The sequence below is a fragment of the Ornithodoros turicata genome, chromosome 6, assembly GCF_037126465.1.
Source record: "Ornithodoros turicata isolate Travis chromosome 6, ASM3712646v1, whole genome shotgun sequence".
In the NCBI taxonomy this organism is placed as follows: Eukaryota; Metazoa; Arthropoda; class Arachnida; order Ixodida; family Argasidae; genus Ornithodoros; species Ornithodoros turicata.
Window position 1 is genome coordinate 73,278,280 of NC_088206.1, and position 26,496 is coordinate 73,304,775.

Consider the following 26,496-nt stretch of genomic DNA (forward strand, 5'->3'; position numbering starts at 1 on the left):
CCTTATAATACCCCAGTGTCGGGTAAAAACATTTAGAACACGCTGGCGTGGATGTGTTCCTGGGCATCTGTCACCGATAGGGTGTATACAGGGTGTTTGCTCTAGCGTGTCCAGAAATTTTATTTAAAGCGAGTTTTAAAAGAGAAACGAGCGCTACTTTTCAGCTACTTGACTAAGAAACAGGCGCTACTGGTGAAGCAGTACCTGTTTCTTACTCGGGTAGCAGAAAAGTACCGCTTGCTTTTCTTTTATCGCTCGCTTTAAATATAATTTCTGGACACGTTAGAGCAAACGCCTGTACATATTTCGACGGGTTCAATAAAAGAAATCGTCACTCGGTTGCAGTTCAGTGCTTGTGTCGTGTCCTTCATTTTGCCCTCTTTTTGAATGTACGTACCCCAGCACCGGGGTATTTTAACGCTTTTAGTACGTACCAACCTTCTTACACTTAAACACTCTGTTTTCCGCTTTGCTCGCATCGCACATTTCAATGCAGTTCTCTCCGAGCCCACGCTGACGTACTTAACAATGACGTCAACGAGATATTCTATTATCTCCGCAAACAGCCTCGATATCTTCCCTCGATTAGCGAGATGCGTTCCTGCTGCATCTGGTTGTTCCAGACAGACTGAGGTTAAATCTGCAACCTTTTGGGAATCGCCAGAGAAGATCCCGCCTGATTAGAATCGACCAGACGTCCAAACTGGTCGGATGTGCGGCCACCGCTTATCTTGCAAGGGCCAGAATAGATGGCTCCACTTGCACGAGGACCATGATTGTCTTTTTTTTTCTTCTTCCAAACTTGTCTCCGAATAGAGGTCGCGTCCATCGGAATCGAGGTTGTGGAGGGAATGTGTTTCATGCCAAATGGGGTTTATGAGTCTCTTATTCCTCTACAGTTCTCTACAGTTTCTTTTTCTGTTTTTCGCATTGAAGCAGTTCACGTGCCGGTCTTATTGCTTCATCTTTAAAGGGAAACTCCGCTAATTTTTTCGCAAATAGTTTCTCGCACACGGCCGTCGTCGCTAACCATGCAGTGTGGCGGGGCGGTAAGCGTACCTTTCAGTTGTTTCGTGTTCGTTGCTTCGCGTAAGAATTACGAGCTACGTAATAAGAAGGCACGTTGGCACGACTTTCCCAACTACACTAGGAAAGCGGCAGTATATCGGCGGAACATGGGTCACGTGATGTAGCCCAACAAGGGTAGGAAGACCTGGACCTCGATCTTGAGCTCTCACGTAGAAAGTGTTACGTTTAAATTCGGCGCGCTTCAAACGTCACGCGTAGGCACGTGAAAACCGTTTTGGTTGTTTTGGTATAGGTCACGATTTCAAATAAGCGTTGCGATTGGCCCTCGCACGGGAGCTCGAGGCGAATCACGGGCAAAGTGATGCATTTAACGCAGGGGCGGATTTATGGGGGGGGGCGACCGCCCCCCCCCCGTAGGTCGTGTTCCCTATGTAAAAACCCTATATCCTGGACGATGCTGCGCAGCAAAGCACAAAATTTCCTTAAGAACGCCCCCCCCCCCATGACAGACCCTTAAATCCGCCCCTGATTTATCGACTAGTTAAATATCGGAACCCTGAACTCTCTCTTTCCCGAATTTCGTGGAGAAGTAGTTTGGGAATCGTGTTGCAAAATTCATTAAGCACATTCGCATGCAACACTGGAGGGTTCGAATCTTAACACTGGCTACGCTGTCTCAGCCTTTTCCTTGGTTTCCACCTTTGAAGTCTGCCTAGCAGACATACTAACCCCGCTCTCCATGCGACCATGCACGTGCACACTTACTTCGCGGTACTACCAGCGAAGGAAAAACATAAACTTCGCTGAGTTGGTAAGACGGAAGTATCTAAAGGGGCGACGCGTGATCGTGTGCATCGTTTGGTTGACACGTTACATAATTTGCATCGTACACACGAAATATAGCTTCATTTCGTGAAATATCATTATCATCATCACTCATCAAACACTGTCACACTTTGTTTGTTTCATTCGTTGACACGTTCGAGGCTAAAGTACCTGAATCTCGAAGCAATTAATCGTGCTGAAAAAGAAGGCTCGTGCTGGAGGTCAAGGCGACAGTCATCAGTCTTGATCGCGTCCAGTTCAATTAATACTAAGCGTCCTCGTTTTTATTTGTTACGCGTATACCTTACACTATTTTCTTTTTTCTCTCTTTCAGGTATCCCACCCTAACCAGGAACTGAAACCGAGTGAAAGAATGACAACGGGAACAGCGTGAAGTTCACTCCCTCGTCGTGTCGCCGTCATCGATGACCTTCCTAACCGAGTTTCCATTTCCTGCGACTGCCCTCGGCAACAGATGATTCGACAAGAAGCATCGACATCATCCTTTCGGTTTTCCATCGTTGCACTTCATTTGACAGAGTTCGTGTTTTGCTGTGGTAGCTAGCGCCTCCCAGCGGTGATTTTGAGCGACACATGTCTCGCACTTCTGCGAGGAGTTCGACTCTCACTTTTTCGTTGGTGTCGTTTTATTTGCGCGTTAGGAAGGGGTGAACGCTTTCTTTGTCGTCTGCTTTCTGTGCGCCTTGCAGATGGGCTTGACGAAAAGAAAAAACAGCAACGCCGAAGTTGTTCTCGTTCCCGACATCAATCTTTCGCGCGTGGGGGGCTTAGCCAAGAAGTAACTGGGTTAGCAAATACTTTACATCTTACGTTATCAGTTTGCTGTGACGTATTCTTTGTGAAAATATATAGCATCGGTGAGGTGGCTTCTTGGATCCTATCAGGTCGGCTTTTGCTAGTGTTGGCCAAGGTCTTGTTCGTAGTATCATTCGGATCCGTGCAGGAATGTCTCGCAAATAGAAATTTCATAGGGGTAGATAGACATGGCATTGAATCCAATGAAATTGAAACATTTTGCGAGTCTTCGTTCCTTACTAAGGCCAAATTTAGATCAATTTCGGCCTAAATAGGGCTTTGTTCTTGAAACTCTTTCCTTTGCATGTCACGTGACCTGAAAGGTATCGTCCTCGGAAAGTCGTGTTAGCCCTTGAAATCCACCTGCACAGGAAGGTTGCCGTCAGATACAGCTAATTTACGGGCACCTTCCGAGGTAGTTATATTCAGATTAAATTAACTGAATTGCGGGCGTTATCGGCGGAGTTCCTTCCTCCATCACAGTCTGCCAAACTCTCCGCTAAATTAAAGCATCTTTTTGGCTCGGTAGGAACTGTTGGTGATAAATCTGCTCGCAAACCCCATATTGAAGTGTTCAATCACAGTCCGACGCGCCATTGCCATACTCATATGGTTTCTGTTTACACGGAACATCGAACCAATCTCGTACAACAAAACAGAGAAAGGAAACAAATTTTTCGACAGTAAGCGAGAGAACATTCCTCGATCCCTTTCACTAAGTTCCACGAACTCCGAGTTCATCTGAGCAACCGCCTACTCTCTTTTGATATCTCCCCTTCTGACTTGACCAAAGCGTACGGTGAGATCCGAAGCATCTGTTAGAGCAAACTCTGACGGATAGTTAACGAAACACGTCCATTGATTTTATTGATTGAACGAAGACTGAGTAGAGACGTGCCGTTTTTCCGGACTTTATCGGTTACTTCTTTCTTGTGCCTCGGCGGTCTTGTAATGCCCTTTAATGGATGACGACCTTGCCATTAACCCCTTTTTAGCATTGGTCGATAGCTTTAGACCCTGCGTTCTTCTGCTAGCGAAGAACAGCCTGAGCAATGTACAACAGCGTTTGTCTTCCTTTTCAGTGTTCATGTTCCTTTAACTAGGAGTTAGGCTTCTATTGTCTTGGCTATTGCCTTGGCTGTGGTACCTCGTCCGTCGAAGTAAGTTGTCCGGCAAGGAGTCAAAAATGTGCTCGGCGTTGGTTGCGTCAACTAATTATATAGACTGCAAGGAATGAGCTTCGATTGTCACGCTGAGTGATAACGGCCGGAAGCTGCTGATTAGACGGACCATTCACCGTCGCCATACAACGAGTATGTTATCAACTTACCTCCAACAAATGACTCTGGCAATGAAGATGCGTGGATTCATTTTTTAGAAAACTACGATTCTGCGATTTTGGACAACTAGAGGTACTTCAAGAAGCGCTCCTTCACCGTTAGAGATGCAGCGTTCGAACCTTGCCCAAATGCACATAATGTTGGATCTTCTGGTTGAATGCCAGGTGAATGTCACTTGACCCTGCTGCGAAGTTCCTTTTGTTTTATAACGTCCTATAGTCAAGTAATATTGTAATGTTTTTGAGGAGTGGACCGTGGATGTCCAAGTGGACGTGAACGTCATTGTCTTCGTCACCAATAGGACAAGACAGACGGTACCACGCAGGGCTTCAGGACCTTGTGATATCGTGATCGTGCGCGTTGGTTGCCACGGAATGTGCAATCAGTGATTGACTACTTGATGACAATTCACACACTCAGTGATTGTGCCATACGTGAAGTGCAATTACGGTGATTGTGAAAACTGGAGAACATGGGATCTGTGGCATCTGTAGCACACTGTGCTACAAGGATGTTGCATCTGTTGCAGAAGGCTTGGGGAGGAAAAGGTATGTCTTGCTTTCTTACTTGTCCACTCGCAGACATTTTTCTCTAGCGAATTTAGCTTATTCAAAGTTGTTAGTGTCATTATGTTGGCACATCTATAGGGCGCGGTCCTCGCCACTTCTTAGCTTCGCGTGTTCGCGTTTGCTCCGCCCTCTTCATCGTAATATCAGAGGCCGTTCAATGGCCGTGGTGCGTGTTCCCAGTCATATCTTGTACTGCTAAAACAAAACCTGACCACCGCCCAACAGCGCCTGTAGCCAACAACCACTCAAGATTTGTCGAAAAAAGTGTACACCTCTTTTGGCCATGCAAAACTGAAATTGTTGAATTGAAAGTGTTATGCGCCGAGTGTTCCACTGGGGAAGGAGAGGCAAAACGTTTGTTACAAAGAGCAATACCATCGATTCGTACGGGGCTGAAATGAACGGAACGTGAGGACAATAACGTTGGGAGTGTGTTTTTGGTGTTTGTTTTCCTGTACCCCCAGTATATATAGTATTGCGGCACTAACAAATGAGTACTACAATCTATAGTAGGTCCTGATTCCGAGGAATCCCGTAGTGGCCACTTCGCTATGTACACAGCATGATCGATTCCATCTAGGAAATTAACTCGAATTGCAGCGCCGTGCGCTTTGCTTCACCCGGTTCTACTGATGGCGCAAATCCGCATGACAGCACCTATACACACCCGTCGTGGGGTGCTCTCTCAATAGAATTCTCCATCAGTGCCCACGTGACGAAGGAGTAGGAGCTTTGTGTATAGGGCGTAATAAGGAGGGCTATGCACACGCCACTTTAAGGGCGATTATGACACACTACGGGCACATCTATTCAAGGATTTTGAAATTACCCTTTAAACGTCTACACAGACAACCATGTAATGGCGACACCCGGGACACTAGAAGACGAGCGTCACATGGCCACTCAGGAGTCAGGATACACCTCGTCTCATTCTTTCTTCCGTAATTCCGACACAGAGAACGACATATGGAATATATTTGAAACCGCGCATATAGAGTCGGTAAATTCTATTACGCGTAATAAGACTTTCTGTTCGAGCCAGGGTTGATCTTTCAATCAAAATTTATTCAAACTGACTCAACCCGCCAGAAACAATTAAATCCTCCGAAACACGTACACGTAGATGACGCAGGCAAATCGTCTAGAAGACGAAACACGCGGTTCTTAAAGCAGACGACACACCGTCGTCTGCACATAAAAAAAAGCCACTGTCGTGACCACACTAGAAGGACCTTCTTTCTCGATCTGCCCCATGAGACGGACCTCGCCCTTCATAAAGTTCGTGACTCGGAAGCCCTATCCATTCCGTCTCGCCGATTTCTGTGAAGACCTTCGTCTGAGGCCGTTTCACCTTTTTACTTTCCTCGAGGAGCACTGATAAAGTATCGAGGCACCGTTTAGTCTATTACAGTAAAGAGCAGTGCGTGATCCGCGTTCGAAAAGTGTATCACATCTGCTGCTTCATCCGCTTTTTACACGTTTGCTTGGATGTTTGTTTGCCGATCGTCTGCTTTTCTGTGTTAGTTTCTGTTTCTGTTTGGAATGCATCTCTGTGTGGGCATCGCAATGATATATGAAATGCGATGGAAGGAAAGGAGATGGCGATGTATTCGCCCGCATGTTGTCGCGGAGGAACATGGCAATAATGAAGGCAGGAGTCCGGTTTTTAACGTCGGTGTCTGCTAGACGATATCCAAGTGGCGCCGAAAAGTGGGGCGTGTTGTAAACCCTGTACTTTGCCACTGGAGTGCATTAAAAGAGGCGGTTGCTAGGAGATGAAAATGTAGTGGGAAGAAATATATTGGGTTCCCTCAGCCGCAGAGGGTACATCCCTACGGACATGAGGTCGAAGACGGCTTCCCGAAATGAAGCAGCTTTAATGCAGTGGTGTGGAGTTTGGAGTTCCGGACTCGTATCATAAGCATTTTCTTTTCTTACCAGGGACAACTCGCAAAACGTGCAGTGCCACCTAGGGGATATCTAGGACTGCCTCTGGGGATCTTGGGAAATACGCTTTTCCTCCATATAGCATTCCGTGCCGATGGGAGTTTGTGTACTTCGTAGAGGAATATTTCTTGTATCACACTTTAACATCGGATCTGATATTACTTTGTTTTTCTTTTTTTTTTCGTTTTTTCCGCCCGTCACTTTTTAATATGCTCTTGCAATTCATACATACTTTCGTGCGGCCTTCTACTCATTTTTTTCACCAGTTATACTTTGAAACCACGCAAAATGTCCACACTTGATGAGTTACAATGATTTTGCTATTGTTGCTCCTCCTCAGCACTCTGCGATAATTGCTCTTTGATCGAATGCGACGAAAAACCGGTTCGTGCAAGTCCATAAATAAGCCCATAAATGTGTTTGAGATGGGATCAAGACAATAAGTGATGCATAAACAGGGGATGAGTTCTAGCTTTGTAGAGGTGTCACTTTATTTGAAATGGTCCACGACGGCTCCCTATTGAGAGAAATTATATTTCTAACACGCTATGGGCAAGAGCATACGCGAAATCCGAAACCAATCTCGGAATGAGAATGCCCCTAAACACAAAAATCCGGAATGGATGGGATATCTATAGAGAGCGGATTTTTAGGTGGTGATGGTGGTGGGGGTGAAAGGGCACGCCGTTGTCGGCCTCACAGAGGTGGGCAAAGTCATGACTGACGCCCTCAGGGAAATGTGCGTCCTGGGCCGACTTCTAAGGGAACTGTGCAGATATATGTCTGAAAGCGCCTGAGGAAAACCCAGGAAAAACCCCAGACAGCACAGCTGGCACGGGGATTCGAACCCGGGTACCTCCCAGTCTCGACGTGACATGGCCGGATTTTTAGGCGCTAACGGGCAGCGCTCTTCGTCGTATAAATCGTTCTAGGCCAAACAACCTTCAGAATCTTCCGATTGGAAGGAAAGTTGACACATAGAAAGGTGTGCACCCCCTTTCTCAGCTTATCGGGAAGGAGTAGTTTGTGTCCTGGGCCGACTTCAGCTGAAGACTGGGAAGTGGTGGGTTCGAATCCTACCACCGTCTGTGCTGTCCTGGGGTTTTCCCGCAGACGAATGTCGGCACAGTTCCCCCTGAAGTCGGCCCAGGACGCATACTAACTTCCCCCTGTCCCCCACTCCATCCTGCTGGCCTCTCTGCATCTGTCCACGTATGTACGCCGCCCATAGCCACAGTCGTTTCGCGGCGCTAACACGGAATATAAAACAACGCGCACAGACAGTGGGCCGCCGATTCCCAGCTTCCTTTTTAGCATGACCTTAGATCGAGATACCTCAAAGGAGCACATTCGCCGCGTTGGTGCTTGAACAAGTATTGGCTCATCGCCAACAGGGCTGGTGGCCTCAGAGGCACAGATTGACTTCCTATCTCTCTCTCGCTCATTTTTGACCAAATCAAATCATCTTGCGTAGAAGCCATTCCTTCGAGGAAGCTATATGAAAAGTTTTCCTTTCCTCCTGTCCTTTTCATGCCTCTTCCTTTCTTCCTATCCTTTTCCTCTTTCGTCCGCGCAATCTTTTGTGAAAAGCGAGGCGATGGCTGTCATAAAAAGCTGCCCTTTCGTAATGCATCATACAAAGGCGACGACCAGAGGCAGGATGTAAACATTGTTCGACCGGTCAGTTTATAGCGCATTATACGATTTCTTTTTTCGTTTTAGGAACAATCTTTGTCTCGTGGATTGAAATGATGTCGACTCGTGGGCATCTTTGGGCTTTCCATCCGATATTATTTATGAAAGGGTGTCATAGAGCAGAGAAGGGAGGTGCCTCGTCCTACACCACGGTTAGGCGCACCTTTGTCGCTTATGCAAACACCTCAAACTCCCGAAGATCTTACAACACCCCCCAAAAAGGTCGAAATAAGCTGTCCCTTGAGGGTTACAAGTCGTCGGGTGATCCCCATTTTTGATAAGATAGATCTGATTCCACCGCGCGTGTTTGTTCCGTGGGTAAGGCTAGTAAATCTTTTCCCCCTTGACTGGTGTGTCAATGTAACCTCCTTTCTTCGCAGCTTTGCGCTCAAACTACGAGCCGTCAAAAAAGAGGCGGAGCCAAGGGCTCATTTTCGGCAATTGACATTGCATTATGAGTGGGATTATGTGCTCTACTGAGTAAAATGACCACGGGGAACCCATTTCCGCAAAGAAAGCGTTAGGTTGCCTCGGGGAAATTTCGGAGTTCAATTCGAGAAATTAACTTTCCATCGATTGAAATTAAATAAATATGTTACCAATATATGTGGCAAAAGTTATTGGCAGCAAAAAATTCCTCGACCGCATGTCTCTCCGGGGCCCACGTTTTTTACTATGAATTTCTATCATGGTTGGTGGACCACCCTTTATATATTTTCTCGCCACCAACCAACCAACCAACCAGGTGGTGGTGGTGGTGGTGATGGCGATAGGGCTTGCCTAACCAACCAACCAACCAACCAACCAACCAACCAACCAACCAACCATGAGCCACGTGTCCGTTTTCTTACTCTAAGCTTGCGGGTTCAAACCTCCCAAGGACGGCAGCGGTTTGGGGCACTCAACAAAATTCTCGGTAACGTCGTCCCCCTTACTGCGGGTAAACTAAATCCACGTCGCTCATGATTATAATTATCGCACGACGTACAACTCGTGGATTCATTAAAAAGACAGCCATTGTCGTTATGCATTGCACCTCTTACACTTCATATTCGTGTGATTACGCAAAGAAAAGCGAGAGAAAAACTGTCAACAATTTGCATCAGCCATATTGCAGTCGTTTGAAGCAAATGAGATGCTATTAAGACAGTTGCAACAATTACGGTCTTTCTAGCTAAATGGCGTCCAAACACGAGATTCTTCCGCGCATTCAACGTTGCTTCTCGGACGACACGTTATTGTTAAAGGAAAATGTATTAAACTCAAGAACGGAATATGAATCGCGACACGATATTATGAACCTACACTCTTAATTAATGTGAAGCCATTCGAGCTTCGTAACGTTTATATCGCGCCGGAATTATCGAATACTTTATTGGGAAGGAAATGTGCTTAGAAAGAAAATGGGGGGGGGGGGGGGGAATTTATTGGAAAAAAAAATCAGGAAAAAGGAAAAGGGAAGGGTCAGCCATCCAGCACGCCGGGTTGCTATTTCCTAAAAAAAGGAACAAAATAAACGAGAGACAAGGAAATAACAAAAAGATAAATACATAAATAAAAACGAGAAAAACAAGAAAAATTGAAAAAGACACTCAGGGAGCGCAGGAGGCCCGTGTCACGCAGAAAGCGGAGCAGTCTGAGGAGTCTTTTGCGTGCTCCGCAAAGACGGATAGTATATGTTGTGCATGGTGGTTCCTGCTTGATGAATGAAGGAGTGCCACTTCCTTGTTCCTTTAAGCACCGTTTCATCTTTACATCGGTGTGCTAGCCTTTTATTTCAACCACAAAGATTGATTTCGTTACCGCCTGGAACTAGGCCGTCCGAGACACACGTTAAATATTATGTCTAATTGCGAAGATGGTACAGTTATGTTAGCGAAGAAATAGGCTTAACGATGGAGGACGCCCTCAACGAAGGGGGCGAGGGGGATTAGAAAGATCTCATTGGCTTCAACATGGGAGAGTGTCAGTGACGTAATCAAAATAGCGTGCAAATGAGCTACCTGTTTGTGCCATTCAGATACACACACACACACACATAAATGGGATGATGATGTTGCGGCCAGATAGAGAGAGAGATACATGATGACGATGTTATGGGGATGACTTCCTCTCACTGAGCAGAATGCTCACTTATGCTGTTCATAATTGTCACAGAAAAGGCGTACGCCTCCCGTTTTCAACAGATCAGGGCAGATAACGATATCACTCGAGATGATGGTTGGCTAGGAGCGTGCTATGAGGTGAAGTTCATTTTTAAGAGTGTAGTTACTTTTCGTGAGTAACTTACCCGTGACTGCTTGTACCCTTTAGGTCTGACTTCGAGGCAACAACAAATACCTAGTGATGATACTCCACCGATAGATCCGCAGTACCACTGAGGCAGCTAATCATGCAAATCGCACATTACGGATTTCACCCTAAAGCCTTTATCGATGCAAAGGTGCTTTCAACTGACAAATAACGAACGTTCGCGCAGAATCAAAAATAATCAGGACAAAACCTCGCGGAATTCAATGAACGAACACCTCATACCTGTGGGCAAAACGTGCTTGAGACAGGAAACTCCTCTGAAACGCGAACCGAAAGATACAAAGAAACACAGTCACGCCACATGGCGTTTCCTACGGCGAATAATTCCAGAGTGCGCTTCAGTCGTCCGCTAGCACCATTCCTGGCGAGACGTATTCGCGCAAAAGGGGGCAGCACCGTCGGCGAATGTACGGGCTTTAACCTTTACAGCAGCCGAGGAAGCACGAGTTGCTGTCGAACGAAAAATAAAACAATTTCATTTTAAGAGATTCTTATTCGTTCTTTTCTGTCTCAGCTTCTCTTCCCTCAATGTGGTGAATATATTATTTTCGTACACTACATACATTATTATTGTTAGTACAACCTGTGTGCGTATCCGGTATAATTAACGTAGCATATAAATTATAAGCTACATTAATTGTACCGGATAATAATTTATTTACCACATCGATCGAGTGAAGAGAAACTGAGGTAAAAAAGCAAAAAAAAAAAAAAAACTAACGAACTTTAAATAGTCTTTTAACGTAACTTTTCTGATGAAATTGATTTGTCGTTCGAAAATAATAACCAATAAAAAAGAGAGAAGAAGGAAAGGAACGAGTAGTTTATGACCTTTTTAGTACATAGAATCGTTTCGACTAAAAGTTTGTGCCGATGGTGATTAGGCCGTACATAGATCAATAAATAACAACAAAGCGACTTAGATTCAGGCCTTCAATCAAAATCAAAGGCTTCTGCAGATCTCGGGGACGTAACATAATGTTTTTTTAAAATATATTTATTAAATATGATCATTATAATTATCAATCCCGTGGACTGCCAAATAATCTCCAGCGACAACGGATGACAACAAAGTGTCCCTAGGGATTATTTGGCAATTCACACGAATTTAGCAAAATTGACTAAATTTAAAATTGAACTAGTTATTTATTTATTTATCTATTTACTGTCTAATCATTACCGGCACACCGACTTTTATGTCGGAACGCTTCTATACGTTACTAAAAACAGAAAAAGAGGTCATATGCTCTCTCTTTTTTTATTTATTATAAACTGGCAATCCACTTCATTAGCAGATTTTCTGGTCGTTTTCCTTTCTGCTCAGACCTTTTTTTTTTCTGGTTTGCTCGCTTTTTAAACAATGGCCATCGCAGTTATCTTAAAATAACGGGACAGCTCACTTTGCAATCGCCACTACTGTTCGTCTACAGCATGTGAGTTTATATACGTATAAGTGCATACTGGGACACTGTACGCGTAGATCTAGTGCAGAGCCCGATGCGCGCAAACAGCCTCTGGCTATTAAACAGACATCGTTACGCCTGTACAATATGGCCGGGGGAAAACCTTTCGAAATTCTTGGCTCATGTTAGAGCGAGCACCCGTGATGGGATTCTTAAATGCGGCTCCTTCGGAGACACTTTTTTTTTCTTATTATTATTATTGCAAATGTATAATTAACGATAGTAATGCCGTGAGCACCGAAAGATCGCGCTTCGTTACTTTTTACGAAATTTCTTTTCGCAGTAATAGTTATCCGAAAGTGCTACGAAGCGTTATAAAAAAATGCAAAGGCTGGGCTGTAAACGTAACGTATACACTAAAAACTAACATGCTGGTAAAAGTAACACGAGTAACGTGGCCGGGAAAATATTTCGGAACGGGTTCTAGGAGAACTCTACGTAGAGGAGGAGGATTTCACTCCCTTTTTCTCTTTTTCAAATGATCTACCAAAGGCGCAATTTCGTCTTCTTTCTATTACTTGGTACTTACTTAGTACTTCTAGTACTTTCAAGTACTTGGAAGATAGTAATTTCTCGTCATTTAAAAGAGAGGTCAATTTTTTTTAATTGCCACTGTTCCGTGATTTGAATATTCCATTACTGTTTTGTATCGTTAGTGTAGTTACTATAAGGTTAGCGTAAATCTTACCTTTCGTGTGTATTGTGCTTGGCGCTTGTGTTGGCGATGCTTTGTAGATTTTGTTGTTAATATCAATGCTCATAATTATTGTTGTAACCCTTATATGCGCATTAGGGAGGAGACTTTAACAGTGAGTGTTTCCCTCTGTCTCATCACTCAATGTATTTGTGTATACAATGTGCGTATAGAAACAAATTCAATCAATCAATGAATGAATCGTGTGCGTTTGAACCTCTGAAATCCGCCTCTGTCCTAGGCCACTGTGTCACATGAAACTCGTACCGCTTTCTGCCTCTCTTACGCAAGGGATGGTTTGCACTACTGTGTTTCATAGCGTGCAGAGGCCTGAGTACGTATGCGTGCTACATAAACGGTTCGCTCGAGTGTTCACATACGTGCGCAAGGAGCAGCCAATGCGAGTCTTTCGTCACCTCGTTGTCCACGAACCCTTAATGGTAGAATGCTTTGTGTCCACGTTTGGGTGTGACGTGACAACTGGCAGCAGTTCGAAGCAAATGTAATGAATCCTGCATCTTTTTTCTTGCATCCTCCACGCGCTCCATATATACAGCGGCCATGTTGGAATTCGTTTCACACAGAGGAGAAGCGTCTCAACAAGCACGCGCGGAACGTGGCGATTGGTTCTCCTCTTGCGTCCCGATGCGTGCGTCTAACTAACCTGGTATCTCGCAAATACTTTCAAAGCTCAGTGTTTAGTGATCCAACTTAAATATTTTTTCAACAATTTCTACTCATTTTCAAAGTTACTTCGAAGATATACTTCTCTGCGCGTGACGCGGACGTGGAGCGAAATATTCTCTTTTGTCGGGTTTGGCATGAGGCGATATGTTGAACGGAAGGGTATGCGGGTAAGCCAATTGACGCCCCTATCAGGCAGGATAGAAGACCCGTGCCGAAAGCCGTAACACGAGAGGGCACGTAAAATGTATTTAAGAAAAAAAATCTCTTTATGAGCTTAAAGTCACGATAAGGAGAAAACCGACCGTAAATTATGTCGTTTCTGTACAGCATTCGTTCGCTTCTGTAGAGCGCCAGTTCTAGTATTGGGGGTAATGTGTTAAAAAAACAATCTGGGTAGGCTATCGAATAGCAATGTTGAAAAGCAGTTGCTCCTTCGAGCGAATAAAGCTTTTCAGTAATGCCATTTTCAACTTGACCCTCTTCGGATTTCTTTGATAGAGAATTCCAACTGTGACGTCAAAATATCTCGAAGGTAAGGAGTTACTTTGCAGAATATTTAATACTGTACCTTAAATAATTTTGAAAATTGGGTATTTAGTACCCTACTCAGTTACTTTTTGCCCGGTATTCAGTAACTTAATTGAAATACTTTTTCTGTAGTATGTTGCAGCTCGGGCGAACTCCTTGCGTTCTGCCGCGGAAGGTGTCGACCCCGTCTGTTGCCACGTTAAAAACGACGTTCGCCCACGTCCGCACACACTAATTGTGAACCATGCTCTAATGACTTGGCGGCAGCGTTTTAATGCGGTAGAATGCATCTATTCTGTATCACAGTCATAACCTGCCTTTCGCAAAAACAGAGAAAATTCCGCCGAGACTCGGTTCAAATCCCAGCTGCAATGTGTGCGTGTTTTCCTCAAACGCTATAGACCTTTCTAGCCTGCCCTCGAACCGTGTTTCTGTACCCTCGGAAACAGGGGGGTTGTTTTGTTTTGGGCTGCTACGAACCATGGTTTCTGCCGTGTTAGGCAGGGGGTTGAAACTCTGCAGTTTTCGACTACGTGGAGTGCGGAGTGTAGTATATCCGCGTTCAAATCTGTCTGCAAAGCATAGCGTTCTCTGTGAAAAGCAGCGGGTGGCAGCCCAGCGAGGGCAATATCATGCACTGTTAAAAAAGACCGTAAATTTACGGAACGCCGCCCACGGGACCAGAGCTTCTCTTTTACATTGCTGCTCCAATTCCGTAGCGGCACATGAACCGTTGCTATCCCGTCGTCTTTTCCAGGAATGAGTAGAGCAATATTGCTCAAAATGAAATATTTTGTTCAGACCACGTCACGATTATACTACCAGAAATATGGAAGACGATACATGTCTTCAGCGAAGCACATATTTACCGTTTTTAAACGATCCAACAGTGATATCGCAATATTCGGGCCTAACTTTTTGCTCGGATGAATGTGGCAGACTCAAGGACGCCGGCGTCTCGCCGTCAGTGAGTGCGCAGCGCGGAGCAATACAGCATTGTCACCTGAGCCGCTAACTGGAAGCCCGCGAAATGCTTTCCTCGTAGACGCATGAGATGCGCCGTGAAGTTTTAGGTGTTTGGAAGTGCATCTAGTGTTTGGTCTTTGGCCGACTGTACCCCCGCAAAGCAAAGGTGAGTTCAAAACCTGTTTCGTTGTTCCACCACTATACCAAGTCAAATACGAGCACCACTTGTAAGCATGGTTGCAAAAATAGTTTCGTTGCATACGCTCTCAGCAACGGTGTGCAACAGCAGGAAAGCAGTGTTTGTGTGTGTCACTTTGTGTAGAAACGTAAAGAGTTGCCTAACGTTCAGTCGTGCAGGGGGAGGCTACTGAAATAATTTGTGTTTTGCTGTGATCTCGCACAAAAAATTGATAAATGTGTGACTCTATTTCCCCCCCTTGTAGCTGGAGTAAACGGAATTCCTCTGGTCTGGAGTGTTCACCTGAAAGTGTCCCAATATCCAAAGTGGATATCATTCCGATATGGCCTGTTATACTTTCCATTGAAATCTGTTGCATTTGCACTATAGGAAGGCCTCGTGTTTGCAAAATTCCGATCCTCTACAGTTTGCAATTCATCAGAGAGGTCACATTTCACAGTCTTTCCAAACAAATGTACCTTTCACTAGTCTTAGCGGCGTCAAAATTTTCACCAGTAACGGTTTCATGCTCGCACAGCTGAAGGCTGTTTATAAATGGATCCCTTTTTTGCACTCTCTTGGTAGGTGATATACGGGTACACTTTGTTGCTGCAGAAATTTTCTTCTCGTCGAGCTCTTTTTGACCATCTGCTATCACATGAAGATTTTGCAAGTGGTGTTCCTTGTACCATAGAGGGACGTAATGCTGCTTCCAAGAACTCTAGAACCAATTCCTCCATGAGCCATCCTGACGAAACGCCAACACGTTCAACACAAAAAGTATTGTCTTCAAAGTTTTGTTCTGTGGCTTCTTGCAGCCAGCCGTGTGGACAGTGAAGAAGCAGATATTGCACACTGAAAACATCACCTCATCACAGATGCATCGTGCACTGTGAGTTGACAGTCCCTTCTTGTGTGCTTCGACAATCACTATTCTTGGGACTCAACATACAACAGGACACTATCCTGTGGTCTCCAGAGACGAGTACAACCTGCGCTATGGGAAACCGGTACACATCTTTCTGGAAACTGGCCCTGAGGTGATGTCAATTTTTCTTTTTCTTTTTCGCGTAACACCATCGAGCTTTCTACCAGACCTCAGGCTATACCATCTTGAATCTCAGAGACAAGTGTATATTGTTGTGTGCTACCCTCAAAGTTAATGGACAGTCATCCATATTCAGCTTATGAAGTAATAAACTCTGTTGTTGTCTCCCTCAGAATATCGCATGCCTGTGCATGCTACAGTTGTTGCTATATGTGTGTGGTTTTCAGAGCTTGCTCAATGCTGCTTCTTTTTCTCTTTCTTTCTTGTTTACTAGACGTTTCTGAAGATCAGGAGTAGAGATCAGAAAACAAAAAGCTTTGTGTCAGTAACATGTCTTGAGGAGCTAATCAGAGTTGCTGTGGGTCATGGAATTTGTCAGGAGGGCAACATACAGGTATGCCACTTTTGTTATAACGTTTATAACGCTCGTATGAGCTTCAATTGCATTGTTGTTCTAAAAATCTTTGTCACACCAGTTATTTCTTTCTAGGTGTATTTAATGGATGAGTTATCACTTCGCTCTATGGTTGCTGGTGCTGAGAAATGCCTCGATGACATTTTCATTGTTAAAAATCTACTATGGAAACAAGGTATAGTGCATACATCGCCAGATGCCATTTTGCCCTCTTGCTTGGGGCTTTAAGTGCCAGTTTTTGTTTTGCTTTCCTGTTTAGATCAGTCAACATGTGTGAGTGCACCTTCACCAATCCCACAAATGCCTCTGCTCTCACGAATTTATTACCCTTGGGGGAGCCAATGTCTTGCTTCCCTCTCAACGACAGGAAGTGGCACACATGGCAGCGTCATGTCCCTGCATATCCATTGAAGGTGGGAGGCACTCCTGATATTTATTCACAGGTATATTTGCTGTTTGCATGGCTTACCTGGATAGAGGACAGCAGATATAAAAAAAATGTTGTGACATGCATTGAAATGTTGTAGGAGAGCATATCACGTACTGGTAAAATATAGCATTTTGAAACTCACGTGATGTAGTAGAGTAACAAAAAACTGGTTTGAAGTTTAGATGGTGCTCTAGCTTAGATTATCTGCAGGCCTGTCTTGCAAGAACCCTCCTTATATTATACTACATATTTCTCGGCTAGTACGATACATACTGCAGTAAATACAGCAAGTGATGTAACACATACGTATAGCATAGGCCATATCAACTGCTAACCTTTCAGAGACATTCATATGCTTCACATATGGTGGTGTCTCTGCCATGCTGAACTATGCTCATAAGCATGTTTCACGGATGAAAAAAAGAATCCTATCTATGTGCTCAGAAATTTGTTGTGCCACTTGCAGTGGTGGACGTGTCGTGTTCTTTATAAACTTATTTGGAATAGTTGGTAGAGGAATGAAGTGATTGTCCTGGTCATTACACCATGTGAAACTAAGAATATCTCATGCAATTATTTTGAATACTCATAAGGAAATTTTTTTAATTGGTTGTGATTTTAGGCACCTGGTTGGTATCATTGAGAACGAAGGGAGCCAGCAGGCATAAAAAAATCAAGAGGGCTACATACATAAATGCGTGAGGCAATGAGGGTCGCAGATGAATATAGCAAGAAGTGGGAACATGTAAGTTGTAAATGCTTCCTACGAGCATAGTACATTTCTTTATTCATCAAATAATTTAAGTTGTTGTGGAAGTATTGTAACTAAGGAGGCTCAGTAATACTTTCTTTTCTTTTCAGCTCATGTGATACATGGCGGTCAAATGGCGGTCCACCACCAAAGTCATGTACAAGTTATTTGTAGTCTTTTCAGTAATTTCCAAAATAAAAGGTTATTATTGAAAAGCTATCCTCTCTGGACACACAAAACATGAAAATTGAACAATTAACAATGAAACAAAATCTCTGGACATCTCGCATTGATCATAAGGACTGTAAAGGAAAACAACAGGAAACCAGCTAGCATCATGGTCGACAGCATTTATCCCTGTTTTAAAGCGGAATCATCGTTTCATTACTGCACAGGGCCCCGGCATTATAATTAGTGAATTGCTGCCGTAATGAAGAGGCACATCACGAGTATAGTTTCCTATACTTACTGATATATAGCAGTACCTTGCCCAAACGGCACTTCAGCCGTGATGATGTACTATTTACTGAGTTGTAGCCGTTGGCAGTTCACAACAGACTCAACACCGTTTTTCTCAGTTACGGGTGCATTCCTGTACATTCACCGTCTACCATCAGAGCCGTAACGGAAGACTACGAGGACTTGGCTGGCATCAACGGATAGCAGCATTCGGTCCAGTTTTGAAACGGAATATTTTCTTACAGTGTGGTTTTAGGGAAAAGTTTCGTCTATAGGGCAAATGTTCGTTTCCTACCAAGTCGACCCCGGACGTACAGTTCACCCCTTGGAGTCATATCAGGCAGGCTTAGTAACAACGCCGCCACCCCAACTACCGTGTTAGATGACGTGGTTTTGGCCAGGGAGTTGAGGGCTCTTCACAACGCTTTTAAAGGGACACATTGATGCGTGTCGCAACCCGCTTAAAAGAAAACACACACACACACACTTGAGTGACTGGCAAAATAAAATCGTCAAAGGCTTTAAGCTGAAAACGAAAAGAATGATGAGTGACCTTTAAAACAATCGAACGAAGAGTTCATTTCATTACAAAGCTCAGAGTCGGCGTATTACCTCTAACGACTTTTTCTCAGTCGATGTCATTACACGGGACGGACAAAGGGTATCTAAGGGAACCTAATGATCGTTTTTGTTTCCTACAAGGAAGATTTGGGATTTGACGTGCGCAGGTCGATTGCATCTTCCTAATCAACCTTCTTCTATCATTTTTTGTCCTCGTTCCATTTCGTGCCTTAATTGCGGCGGGGAATTCTCGTACTCGTTCTCGTGCAATGTCACCAGTTCATTAAAAAGGGGGGAGTTTACTCGCTTTGTCTCTTTTCGTTTTCGGTACGGTGACGATGATGGCGTTAAGAAGAAACGTGCTGGTAAATTTTAACTTAATTTTGCGGTTGATCACAGGTGATATTTTGTACGAGTTATATTTTGCGTTACGTGTACTCGTGGATACTCTAGTAGAAAAATCTATTACTAATATGAAGACATCGTCGAAAGGCTGGGGTTGTCGCAGTGCCTTAGAAGACACAGAAAAATGCTTCCGAAGCAACGCGCGGTAGCGTTCGTTGGACTACTCCGCCATTTTTTGTCACCACCACTCTAAATGCGCATAACGGCTTATCGCTTGTCATCGCTTTATCATTGATCGCGAATGTCGATATACAGGATATCGAGAAGTATATGACAGTCACCGCCTATACCGGCTGGCGTTAAATTTCTCGTAAACTGTCTGGTCGCTCGCAGTCTTATTTCGCGCAAATCATATCTACCCCAAATGATCCCCACATAGGAAACGTTTGCCTCCACCGAAGAAGGTCTCCAGCAAACAGAAATAAAGTATTCTACGTACGTGTATGGAACGCTCCCCGTTTCTGAAGGCTTGGAATAGAGGCACTATCGCATTGCGCCTTTTCTACAGTATGCGTCGCATAGTCAGTAGATTTTTTTTGCGTTCCGGGTGGGAAAGAAATAGTGTTCCTTCATATTTCTTTCTTACATTTGTCTCCTCATATCCAAAAGCTAGAAAGAAAGAATTTATATTTCCCCTGTCTCATATCGAAATTCAATTTCTCATTTTTGCCGTTGTCTTCGACTGAATAAGACTTTCCCAATAACTTCGTACGGAAGATACTAGCCCCTGTAAAGCGTGCTTTGCCTACGTTACTCAGTTGTACCCAGGTGAAACATACTTTACAAAACGCACTCATACGTCCTTTTCTTTTTTAAATGCGATAGCTTTTTCTTAAAGCACTTTAGAAGCCTGATTGAATCTGCATCGCGTCAGTTTGAGGAAGAGTGGGCACTCACTCTCGCGGCGCAACCTCTCCTCCTCGTACATTGCTCCACCTCGGCTGATAAGAAACCGGTGCGAACGATCGCTCATGGCGAATTCCACTGGTCATTGTAGTACATATAGAAGCTTAAACTTGCTTGTAGTACGCACGTTGCACTGTTCGCTTTATTGCGACGTGCGCGTCGCGTTTCATTGGTCCTTCCAGTCGCTCTTCGTTCGTCTCCGCTCACCTCACACCTGTACACTACACTCCGCTGCAGGAAAACGACAGCCCGAAATTCAGCTTTTGAAAATTTCACGCTTGTAGTAGACGTGGCTCTGTTGATAGCTCGAGCAAACAATTACGGAACAGCTACGATTGTGTGGAACGCGAATTTCAGCGGTAGCTGTTGTGTGTGGATGTTGACACTTTTATTGCTGATATATGCGCAACTACTTTAGAGTGACGAGTACTGCCTCGTGATCTGTGAAGTGAGTTGTGATCTTCATATCAGATTACCATATCACTCGAAGCCTGGATGGTTGCGCTTGATTACTGTTTCTAGTACCACGTAATCAGTTGGGACCTGGCGTGGGTGTTAGCTGGGATATTTGCGGGACAAAAGTATCACTAAAATCGGGACAAAAGCGGGACCGGAAACGCTATAAAATCGGAACACTTTCCGGGACAACGTACCCATATGTGAGTATGTAAAAACGGCTTTTATCAGCTTTAGATTATTTTAACTCGTTTTGTATCACTGAAACGGACACGCCAACAGTCAGAAGAAGAAGACAGAGAAGAAGAAGCGTGAAGAAGCGGAAGGGGGTAACATGTTTATCGAATAAAAAGAGAAAGGGAGAAAGAAAGGAGGATGGAGGAAGGGAGGAAGAAGCGCAGGGTTTTGTGATACAGCCACGGCGATTTCCCGAGACCTTCCCGTTAACAGCTACCGCTGTAAAAGGAACCGCTTGACGTTACAAACCAACAATTTGTTCCCTTCTTCGTCTCGCTCTTTGCGTCTAACAATGACGAGATCACGCTCGTAGTGCGTCGCACCGAGAACTTTTTCAGCGCGCCCTCTTGCGTTAACGTTTTCGAGTCGGGCATTCTGTTTTCTTTTATAGTTAGCACCACTAAGCAACCGTGACAAGGCGCGGGCCTGGAAAGATGGAGAAAGGAAAAGAAAGGCGTTCGGTAAGGAAGGAAGGGAATTATTTCCACATCTGCCAGGAATGTCATGCCGAAAAGTGAAGAGATGGTTTTGGAGCTATACACGTGAAACGCCTAACATTGTGGCGTCGCTTATGTCCCTATAGTTGTCTCGCGGCTTAAAAACCACGAATTATGTATCGTCACTCACACCGATGATGATGCATCACGTCCTGAGCCTTTCATTCGTATAATGATTGTTTCGAGTTTCCGCTCTGCATAAACGGATCCTACGACGACCCGATCATTGACAGACCATGTAATGTTGCACCGATGATTACCTGCGTGACCGAGTGGATGCAGTACCCGCTCGTTGGTTCGAGGTCTCACTGAAGACTGACAGGATGCGCTCTCTCATGTTTCCCCGGGTTTTCTTACAGGCTTTCCGTACGAATTTGAGTGTCCTCTAAAGTCAGCGTAGGACGCGTACTAATCTCGTGTCTCCCTCGCCTTGCTGCTATCCATCTGTACACCGCGCATGGCCACAGTTGCTTCGCGGCGCTAACGCGGAGCTAAAAAGAAGGAACATATTGATGCCGCAAACGAGATGGACAGTTGAATGTCCGTCTCTTCTGCGGTTCGCGTTCATGTTTCAAGTAGAGCAACACCCTCTGTGAGAAGAAACGCTTACACTTTTTTAAGACGAACATTGCAACTTAACGCAACCTTCGCAACTTAACGAACAACCTTCGTAACGCAAAATAAATGACACGCGGACAACAAAAGTAGGAATATTAATTAAGAGGTTTTTTTTATTACGATCTAATCTGATTATTTAAAAAGCGTAAGGGGAGAACAGTATTGTCTACGCTGCGGCGGATGCTCCACCTTCGTCAGGACTAAGAAGATACGTGGGATTTATTGGTGCCTTTACGCAATACTAAAATGACGTCACGATCGTGGGATCCCGCCACCTGGCGACTGTCAGTACGTCATGCCCCAGGATTCTGTGGTGTCAAGTCTGGGTGTGAGGTCATTGTCCTTCGAGTCGGAGGGGTCTCGGGAATTGTCGCGGGAGTCCGGCTGAAAAAAAGAAAAAGTTAAGTTCGTAAACTTGTTGTTGACAGTACACCGTGGCCTTCGTTAATGGCAGACTGTAATTTGTAAGTAAAGTAAGTATTATCTGAAAAAGGAAAAAAAAAACGAATTTGTAAATCTACAAATCTATCTTTGTAAATTTGTATTTACAAATGGAGGAGCTCGAGCAAAAAAATGAAGACTTCTTCGCAAGCACCCCACCCCAATGGGAATGGGAACTTCGTCTTGCAAGCAACGTATACTCGGTACTCGCATACGCATACTGGGATACTCTCCAATTCCTCCCAAATATGCGTATTGCCAATTATCTCTCCCTCACACAGAAAGAAGAGGGAAACCGCACCAACTAAAGGGGTGACCCACGGAAGATAGAGAAAAAAAACGACGCGCAAAAAGAACGAGGCTTTCTTTACTCCCAAGGCCGCTTTAATAAGACCGTTTCCCATTTATCGAGGTTCCTTGAGTAATGGTCCATATCGATGACTGGCTCGAGGAGCTGCATTAATTAGACTTTATAATTTAATTTCGCCCGGCCTCTGACTTGCAACATTATTAAGTCGAAAGTTTAGGCCATATTTGCCACAACGCTGTCTTCGTTAATTTTGGTCCGGTCTTTTCTTTTGTTCTCCGATGCTCCGATTACTTTTTGGCCGACAGGCGTCGCTGCGCAGTACATGCAGTTAGGAGGCTAGTCTATACTATATAGGAGTAGTAAGCCATATCTAGAAGTTGGCCCACCACGCTTTCGTTTTCTACGTGCACAGGGCGACACCTACGGCATATTTTTGCGACGTCTGTTTTCTGGTAGGTACGAAAAGGCTTTGCAAAATAACGTGGTCCATCGTTATCGCCACTAAAGTCAAGTCAGACAACATCAGGTCACGCGGAACCCAGCGTTGCTAATTTACAGTATCGCCAACATACAACTCAACTAAATCTTCATCATTCCTATCAGTAAAACGCGTTCTCATCAAAGAAACGAACAAGAAACATGCTTGTTTTGCTTACAGGTTCAATTTTGTACGTTATACTGTTGCACAGCGATAGTCGGAGTTGGTGAAAACGTACGGGTTGCACGTATTTTACACAAGATGCCGCTGGTTGTTCGGGGTCTTTTTTGGTTCGCTAGAGTTGGAAAGCTGAGAGTAGTCGGGAGAAAAGTCGAGTTTAGCCCGATTCAAACCGAAGTTAATTCATGCGGGAGATAGCGGAGGGAAACCGGCACTTATCCGAATATGTTTCTATAACGTAGGCTAAAGGAAAAGCACTAAAACGATAAACAATGCGTTGACGCAAACGGCTCAATGCACTGGTGTCACTAACGAGGTTTCTGCGAGAGAATGAATTAAACATGATCGGAGGGGAAGTGGCTCCACCTTCCGGAGATGAAGGGTTTTCAAGACCTCCCGATTGCTCCGCGAGGGAGCGCGAGACTCGTGTGACACGTGGGGACATCTGTCGGACCTCGGGGAGAATCGTACGAAATATTCGCTTCTTCAAATTTAATCGTGTGCCGCTCGTTGATTCGGTTGAACCATTCGGTTTTGGTTCGAGTCATTCCGTACTGATCGATATCTGGAACCAAAAGTTCCAGAAGCTTCTTTAAAGAATAGTACAGGATTAATCCGAAGTGGTCACGGTGCAACGTATATCCACCTGCGAAGCTGGCTTCCTTGTGTTACGCATATGCGACATATCTGAAGAGATTGGGTGGAACGGTGCAAATCGAAATCGAAACTGACTTGGTTACCTTAAAAACACGGCCCCACGAAGCTGGCTTTCTTGTGTGAAACGAATGCAAAAACGTGATGCGACCGCGTTTCATTTCTCTAATTAATTAGTCTGTCGTAAGCTCGAGGTTACAGGACGCATCCTTTTGAAAGTGTTCGGTTCGATTCCAGTAGGAATCCGGGCTGTCTTATGTTCTGAGGTGCTGCTTCTGTGGAGCGATCTGAAGCTCTCCCGAAGTAAAAAGTTAATAATGTCGGTTAATCTTGCATTTATAACTTGGTTATTAAGAGCTTCATTTTCACCACGATCAAATATGTTCAACCAAATGTTTCATGTTGGAAGACTTAGCAGCCTGACAATACTGCGTCTTACCGATTTTGTAGACTTCTTCCTTGTTCACTAGTTCATGTCCATATCTGTAACCAGAGCTGCTTATAATATTAATATAATAATAATAATAATATTAAATAAATATATATGAAAATAGATTATTATTTTAAAAATATTATTTTTTGTTGTAAATATTACGAATAAAACTCTAAGACTCAGATTTACCTTGAGACCGAGGCACTATTTATTTACTGTACCGCATGTAATATGCTTAATTATTTCTGACCCGGAAGAAAGTGAGAGAGGTTATTGAAACTAACCTTCCTTCTTACTTAACAACAACAACAACAACAAATAAGTACTGATTATGTAGTGGGACCTTCTTATACTTAAGCTTAAATGGTCTTACTTAAATTTTGCACTCTGAACGTTCTTCTGCAAAAGCGCATCCAGTTTAATCTGCAATATGACCGGCACTAAACACAAAATCAATAATCTCTCCCTTTACGTATTCGCTCGTTCTTTGCGCAACGGTACCGTAATATTCAATCTCAGGTCGTGGAATCTCGTGCGTGAAATTGCAGCTCCAGAACGGGAGAAACCAGTTCCAATCCCTATGGGAGAACAGAATGCGGAAGAGAATATATACGTGATCGTCTTTCTTCTTACCATTCGGAATAACGTCGACTCCAATGTATTCTTTCGTCGTCCACGTATTCCTTTTACTACATAAGTCACGGTGGCAGTCTCGGAATTGTATCTAAATATGGGCTTAGCGAGCGTTTTCCAAAAGGCTTTCTTTCTGCCTACACAGCGTGACGTTTTCTCGAACACGAGCGCGGAAATCGAGTTAGCTGGAAACCGCCCCTTGGGGTCGCTCCACGTTTATAAGAAATTAGAGAACAGTATAGAAAAGTGAATATAACTAATCATTTGTCCCTTCTAGTACCATACTTTCGTTTTAAAAGAGTATAGAGAAATACCCATCCCTAAAGTTTTCGGCGTATTCTACAATAAATAACACGAGCAATCGCGCCGATGATGGTGGCTCTGCTGTGGTACAAGAAAGTTAGAAGTAGGTCTTTCATCCGCGCACCTTCAATAATTGAACCTCCGTACGCAATAAGAGGATCAGTCGAACAACCCTAAAACGGAGAAAACTTCGAGTGAGTATCTGGTAAAGTAATTGCAGCCTGATTTCCCCGAATAACGCGAATGCAAAATGTGTATTACATGCGTCTCCCGGTCGATAGCATATCGCTTTTGGGTGTGCGACTTAGCAGAAATAGAACAAACTCCAGTATAGCATCGATGTCCCGGAAAAAGTTCGCTCCGGCGGAGAACTCCCCGCCGGTGTCTGACGCTGCGATTCCGCTGTCTGGCTTTTTCGACTTCTGTCATATTTCAGTGTGACAGTGACATCGAGGTTGCGAAACTACTGCTCCATAAACTTCAGTTAGAACGTTATCGAACCCTCCCTCTCTCTCTATTTTCTTTTTTATTTATTTATTTTTTTCATATGACTCCATCAACCTGTTTTTTCTCTCTCTCTCTCTCTTTCTCTCTCTCTCTCTCTTTTTTTTTTTTTTTGTTTAGACATCGTCGAAGCAAAATCCTCCGAAAACGACAAAATGTCGTACGGATTTAGAAACGAAACCCGGGTTAGCTTCATCATCCTGCATTTAATTGAACGCTTCGCATAATATAGGTGGGGGAAGTTCATACCTGGAATTCTGCGCTCGGAATGTCGGTTTCGGTTTCGGAATGTTTATGGCTGTTTTGGTTCATGGGCTATCGATCGACGTTAGTAGGAAGGATGGCGTATAGAGGTTATGGAGGAGTTGTGAATGAGAGTGTCTCGCTAACGGAGGTCGTTGGGGGATATGTGGAGAAGATTAGGGAAGAGATATGGGTACACTTAATGTGCCACTCGTGGAGGGGAGATGATATCCGTTACCAGGTGGCGACACTGAGAGACACTGCCATTCCGTGAAAAGGACACCGATTATTCCTATGTTTGTTGGGGTAGAGTTCATTGTTGCGATAATAGAACTACGGAACAACTCGAATGCCATTCAAAGCTGGACCTACTGCTTGACTAGACATTTGTACCGGGCAGCGGTCAAGTGGCATCCGCTGCTTGAGTTTGAAAGTAACGCAAAAGACACGAATGTGCTGAGTTGGAATCAGGGATGGGTAACGG

The 26,496-nt window shown here is 44.2% G+C and overlaps 1 protein-coding gene and 1 long non-coding RNA gene across 9 annotated transcripts in view; both read left to right on the plus strand.

The window, feature by feature from the left end:
• The window catches only part of LOC135397338 (Kv channel-interacting protein 4-like), a 157,741-nt gene that overhangs the window by 36,187 nt on the left and 95,058 nt on the right, over nucleotides 1–26,496 (plus strand). For 4 of the 5 annotated variants that reach the window (XM_064628870.1, XM_064628873.1, XM_064628869.1 and 1 more), the window contains one exon: nucleotides 2,189–4,558. In XM_064628870.1, the coding sequence (XP_064484940.1) occupies nucleotides 4,483–4,558 (76 nt within the window). In that variant the 5' untranslated portion in view covers nucleotides 2,189–4,482. The remainder of the gene's footprint in view (nucleotides 1–2,188; nucleotides 4,559–26,496) is intronic. The other variant, XM_064628871.1, reaches the window with a different exon arrangement.
• On the plus strand, nucleotides 14,923–17,833 carry LOC135398334 (uncharacterized). 4 transcript variants are annotated; one of them, XR_010424086.1, is made up of 7 exons: nucleotides 14,923–15,038; nucleotides 15,869–16,090; nucleotides 16,373–16,492; nucleotides 16,589–16,688; nucleotides 16,773–16,926; nucleotides 17,566–17,688; nucleotides 17,805–17,833. It is a non-coding gene; the product is annotated as an uncharacterized LOC135398334 (long non-coding RNA). The 4 variants fall into 4 exon arrangements; XR_010424084.1 differs by having other exon boundaries at nucleotides 15,869–15,942; nucleotides 16,008–16,492; XR_010424085.1 differs by having other exon boundaries at nucleotides 15,869–16,492; nucleotides 16,575–16,688.